Below are 6000 nucleotides of genomic sequence, written 5' to 3'. Positions count from 1 at the left end.
CTTCTTTGTTGCCTTTTGAATGTTGTGCCATGGTAGGTAATGCCTCTTCAAAGGGAAGTACAACCTGGTTACCAGAGGGGAGGTGGGTGGGGCATGGGTGACAAAGGTGAAAGGGATTAAGAGTCATGATGAGCACTGAGTAAAGTAGAGAACTACTGAATCACTATATTGTACAAAAACTAATATAACACTGTGTGTTGACTATATTGGAGTTATCAATCAATCAATCAAAAAGCAAAAATAAGTACAAGTCTATAAATAAATAAAAGGGGTCCTCTCATCAATCCCATCAAAACTGTTCCCTGTTTTGGCTGGGGATGTCACTTATCCGCTCAGTTTCTGCTAAGTACTCTTCTGCTAAGCACCTCCTCGAATGCACATCTAAGTACCATATTCTGTTGAAATGCCCCAGAAACGAATTCTTCATCCACCTACTCATTCAACAAAGACCCTAAAGACACATAATAAGTGGAGCACAGGGCTGGAGGTAAAAAGATGAATGTGACACTATCAGTACAACTCCCCTCTCCACACATACCAAAAAGGTCCCACAGACTAGGGACACAACAGCTATACCGCACATTTACATAGTATTTTGTAAACAACTGATTCCTTAAGTCCTCTGCAAGCATTTATTCGGGTAAGAGATCATAAAATATATTTTTATAATACACATAACAAAAACACATTGAATGAATACAAATTAAATGACAGGAGGTGACGGAATTTAGTGTTTATAAATGAGATCGTCAAAAACTTTAACAATTCAGAGAAGAAATTCAAAGTATATTTAAACGATGTGACCATGCTTTACAATACTTTATCATAAAATAAAGAATTGGGCTTTCAAAGGTAATGCATGACTCAATAGTTTTTCAAAAGATTTCACAATGTGCTTCTAGACACTGTCCTGCTTGGACAGGGAAAAAAAAAAAGACAAGAACTTTGGCAGGCAAAGTATTAGTCCATAGCAGCTTGGTAAAGTTTACTTTCTTTATACAAAGATTCTTCAATTTACATTTATTCTTGTTACAGGAGCAGAAAGAACTGATATGCCAAGTGGAGTCTTAGCTATATAGCAAAAATAATTATTTTTAAAAGCCTGTACTCTATGAAAATGTGCACCACACAGCATCTATAGAAACTGAGTAAATGTAAACCATGTGATTATTAACTCTTCTATAGAAAATATTTAACCCCCAAATCTCCCACAATATCCCCTATGTCCACATCTCCTGTTTAAAGGCAGCCTCAAGCTTTAAACGAATGTACATTTGCTATTTAAAAAGTTCTTGCCTCCATTACTAAAAATGTTTCTGTAAAGTCCCTTGGAAGTTTTCTCAGTACTCTACTAACAAGATATCTCATGATCAGTAAACGATCACAAACTTTAGAAAGAAGTACCAAGGCTAGAGAAAAGATGAGCAAGTTGGAGGTTTGTCTCCAGCCCCCGGAAGACCTTTCTACTTTGAGACCCACAGCTCCAAGACAACTCACAATTCCTTACGTTTAAAAAAATATTTTGTCATGAATAACTGAATAATTAGGTTTCTAGGAAAATGAGGCTTTTTTAAATTAAGATTTAGCAAAACTGACTATAATGAATTTTCTTCCAATCATTTATGAATGACAGAAGAGAAATCAGTTGAAATTTTACATACAAAAGATATAAATACTGCATAATATGTAGTGAATATTGGCACATACCCTCTTGTAATTAAAGCATAAAATGCAATCAGCAAATCTGATGCTTTTAAGGTACATTTATGACATAGCTCAAAAAAAAACTCTAAATGGCCTAGAAACTTCCCACAGCTTAAGGCTTCCCGATAGGTTTGTAGCAAGCATCAGGTTGCCAGAGGCGAATATCAACAAGAACTTGATTGAGTTTTTGCATCCAGAGATCCCTTTCTTCCTTGGTATCTGCAGACAACCAGTTCCTATAGGAAACAAACAAAAGGTCAGGATCTTTTCCTCCATTCCATTCCTCCCTATACTCTTGCTAAGGGTGGAAGAAAGCCTAAGCAAACCAGTAAAATGAGTTACTCTTTACCGTCTTTTAACAGATACTAATCAAAAGCCCCAAACTGAGGTGCTTCTTCAATTGCAGTAAAGGAAAACTATCCCCATAGACTGGTTAACTGAATCAAAATTCACACTGATCACATTTGGTTAATGATGGAGTTTCCACACTGAAAGATGGTAACCATCTTGTACAGGTGGTCTGGCCTGGGCAATTTGGTAGTACAGGATACCCACTGAGTGTGGGCCACTTCCTATCAAGAGCTAAGGCACCACAGGTCTTTATCTAAGGAGCCTCCCAAATTCCTCAGACATGGGATCCCCAAGAGCTGGAATCACCAGCTTGTGGACCCTCACCTGGCTCTACAGGTAATACGATTTTGTACGGTCTCCTATTATTTTTGTGTTAGTACTGTGTTAGTAGAACATGGTATTTACAATAAATCATTTAAAGATTCTAAGACTTTGTCTATCCTGACCTCTCTGTCCCTATCAGGAATCTCTTCTTTGCACCCATATTTAGCCACAGATTGAATAACCAGTTGATGAGTCAGGTGAGGGTGAGGGAGGGGAGAATTCCCTAACTCACAAACCAGATCATTCTTCTAGGAACAGCAGTTGTTAGAAGGTTTTTATACTGTATTCATTCTGCATCTTTGTAATTTCTCCCCACTGGTGCTAGAAATTGGATAAGTAGTGAGCTGATCATCTATTAGTCAACAGATAGAACACAACATTTACTAATAATGACCATTTGTTGAGCTCATTCCATGCACTTGAGACTGTGCTAAGTGTGTTTACTCATTAGTCTCTGTCACTGCTCTGTGGAAACCTAGGCTTACATCCTGACTCAGTGTCTTATTACCAACTATTACCATGGCAAGTTACTTTACTTTGCTGGCCCTCATTCCCGATAGTTTATTCTATTAATCTCCAACCAGAAATTTGCAGAGTAGCATGAGATTGTTTTTGTAAGTCACTTGAGTTCGTTGAGAGCATTTTGGAATGGAAAGGAAGGGACATGTAAAGACTCTTTAAATAATACTTGCCTTCTCAATTGTATACAAAATCTTCAATCTTAACCCAAAGTACATTAGCTAACTGCTGTGGCTACACTATGAGTACAATGGAAAACTTGATTATCTAAGATACAGACTGAGTGTCATGCTTTTCTTAACTATATTAATTTGGTTATTAGATTGTTCCCTTACTGATGTGTGTGTATTTTCTTTCCTCATTAAGACTGTACTCTCTTCAAAGACTAGGACCATCTCTGGTATTTCTTAAAATGGTAATGACATAGTGGGCAATCAATTGCTTACTGGACAGAAATATTTATATTTATAGCTTAATACATACTTGGTGACACAGAGAGTGTCCCTGCATTGGCTAACAAGAGTCTCTCGGTCATCTTCTCTCTGTGGTCGGACAGTAATTAATTCAAAAGTGTTGCGTCTTGCGCAAAATTCTCTGTTGGCTGGTTCTATTTGATGGCTTGTACAATTGGCCAGATTTATCCTTCCTATGGGATTCTTTAAAAACAAATTAATAGAAAATAAGATCATTTACATCAATGAGCATTAAGCAGTATTTAAGTTGGTACAAACTCAAAATTAAAAAGCCATTAATTTAAAAGTTAAAATTTAATTATAATAGGTTTAGAGAAACACATCTGTTATTGTTTCTTGCTGGACATAAAAGTAGAAGCCAAAACTGTCAACTGGAGCTTTTAGCCAACTTAAAAAATAAACTCTTTATTATGGAATACTTCACACAGATGCAAAATTAAAGCCATAGTATAATAAACTCCCATTAACCAGCTTCAACAATTAGAAACACACATTACTTTGTAATTATTTATTTCCATTTTCCAGTTTGGGGATAATAAATAATAATACTTTGGCAATAACATTAAATTCTTTAAAAATGAGACTCAATTTATCACATAAAATCCTATTATCAAATTTCAGAAACAAAATTAAAATCACTATACTCCTGTGGTGATTTTCCATTACTGTTTTATCCCAGATTTAGGTAAGTCAACTATTAATAAAAACAAAATTGAATTTAATATATTTCTAACTAAAAATGTTATCTAAAAAATGGTATGAAACGTTCTGAAAGAAAAGACAAATATGTACCTTAAGGTATTTTAAGAGTGGCCAAATCACGGGTAATGGAAAAGACATAAAACTTTTACACAAATACTAACACACACAAAAACAGGTCTCACAACAAGAACATTTTTAATGGCTTAGTCAATGTACTCAAAGGGGAATCTGGGTGGGTGTGGAGACCAGAGGGAACTTCTGTATGAAAAACTACTTGAAAGTCAGAGCTTTCACCACTAACCAGGACTATTAATATTACCTTCCGTTTCTCATCATCTGGATAAGTCCAATAAGAGATACAATTTCCTGAAAGAACACACCATCTTCGATGCCAGGCACCAAAACCACTAACATCTTCAAATATGGTCTGAAAAGTCAATGAAACACTAACTTGAGAAACTTGAGAATCAATTAAATGGTAAATCTATACGCTAAACTTCAATGTGTTGACATATTTCATACTTCAAAATCTACTTACATTATTTTTACCATCTTCTACCTTAGTAATGAAAATCACTGATTGCTCATATCCAGAAATTGACCCAGATTTTCAATATCATCAATAAGCACGTTGAAGAACTTCTAAACATTAACCCCAAATTAATACCTCTAATTTAGACATTTTTAAAGCCTAGTGTCCCAAACCAAATGCTCCTTAAATAAGAGAAAAGTGCTCTAAGTATGGTAGAGTAGAATACCCTGCCTTATATGTTGACAAAACTATTGATAGCTTATTAAGTTAGACCCATCTTAATATAAAAGACAGGCATTTAATATTCATTCAGAACAAAACAGGATTAGAAAGGAGTCATCTAGTAATTATACATGCTGATGGATTACTGTGATAAACATCAGAGACCCACGTTTACAGCCATCAAGCACATCTGACATAGCATCTCCCTGTAGTCAGGCAGCTGGCCAGCTCATGTCTTGGACGAGCGCAAGCCTTAGAGATGCAAGCTACATTCTAAAGGGAGTGAAGCAGCCATGTTGGTTAAGGTCAGGACTCTGAAGCAGGCAACTAACAACATCTGGCTCTTTTCTATGAAAGTACTTCTATTTAAACAGTGTAAGTGAAAGCCGCTCCCTCGCTGCCCCCCCACCCCAGACCTCACCATTTTTTCATTGTAGTCCTAATAAGCCCTAATTAAAAGTCTTTACTTTTGATTTAAAAGAAAAAAAAATTTCTTTAGGAACTACTATTTTTTAAAGCACAAGGCAGGGTAAAATGTAACAATTCTAAAGATCAGAGATTGGCAAACTTTTTCTGTAAAGGACCAGAGAGTAAAGATGTTAGACTTTGTGGGCTATAAGGGCTCTGTCACAACTGTTCAATTCTGCTAGGGTAGTGCAAAAGTAGTCCTAGATAATATGTAAACAAATGAGCCCATGTTCCAATAAAACTATAAAAACAAGCAGTGAGCCACACTCTGCTGACCCTAGCTAACATAGATAATCCAAAAGCATATTGGTGTTTGACTTCAGAATGCATATGGCTCTTCTACCTTCACAGGGATCAACTAAGCCTCATACCAACCCTAGGATAGTGGACATATGCTCTTCTCGTTCACTGATTTGTGTGAATTTACCAAAAGTTGGCTTGAGTTAGGAAAACAAGCTCTGACCATGGAGGAAAGTTACTTTGTATGAAGAAATGTTTCCATGACAGAATGAAGTCTGTTAGCTTAATTAATTAGCCCAAATTAATTAGTTTACTCTAACCATATATCCTCTTACCCCACCTTAGTTTCCTCCTCCCCAATTTATCCGCTTTCCTCCCAAGGCATGCTTTTTCTAGGCAATACTGGCTCAAAACCATCCAGGGGAAAAAGACAGGAATGTTGTTCTTTTAATCTTAAACACAAAA

The 6000-nt window shown here is 36.1% G+C and overlaps 1 protein-coding gene across 4 annotated transcripts in view; it reads right to left on the bottom strand.

Moving 5' to 3' along the window:
- Window positions 1–613: 613 nt before the first annotated feature.
- ANLN (anillin, actin binding protein) overlaps window positions 614–6000 on the bottom strand; it is a 47237-nt gene continuing 41850 nt past the window's right edge. For all 4 annotated transcript variants that reach the window (XM_060632875.3, XM_060632874.3, XM_060632873.3 and 1 more), the window contains 3 exons: window positions 4393–4500; window positions 3382–3554; window positions 614–1940 (listed from right to left, as the gene is read on the bottom strand). In XM_060632875.3, coding sequence (XP_060488858.3) covers window positions 1817–1940; window positions 3382–3554; window positions 4393–4500 — 405 coding nt within the window. In that variant the 3' untranslated portion in view covers window positions 614–1816. The remainder of the gene's footprint in view (window positions 1941–3381; window positions 3555–4392; window positions 4501–6000) is intronic.

This window comes from Panthera onca, chromosome A2, assembly GCF_046562875.1.
Source record: "Panthera onca isolate mPanOnc1 chromosome A2, mPanOnc1 haplotype 2, whole genome shotgun sequence".
In the NCBI taxonomy this organism is placed as follows: Eukaryota; Metazoa; Chordata; class Mammalia; order Carnivora; family Felidae; genus Panthera; species Panthera onca.
The sequence above is the reverse complement of the archived record's forward strand: the minus strand, read 5'-3'. Positions and strand labels throughout refer to the sequence as shown.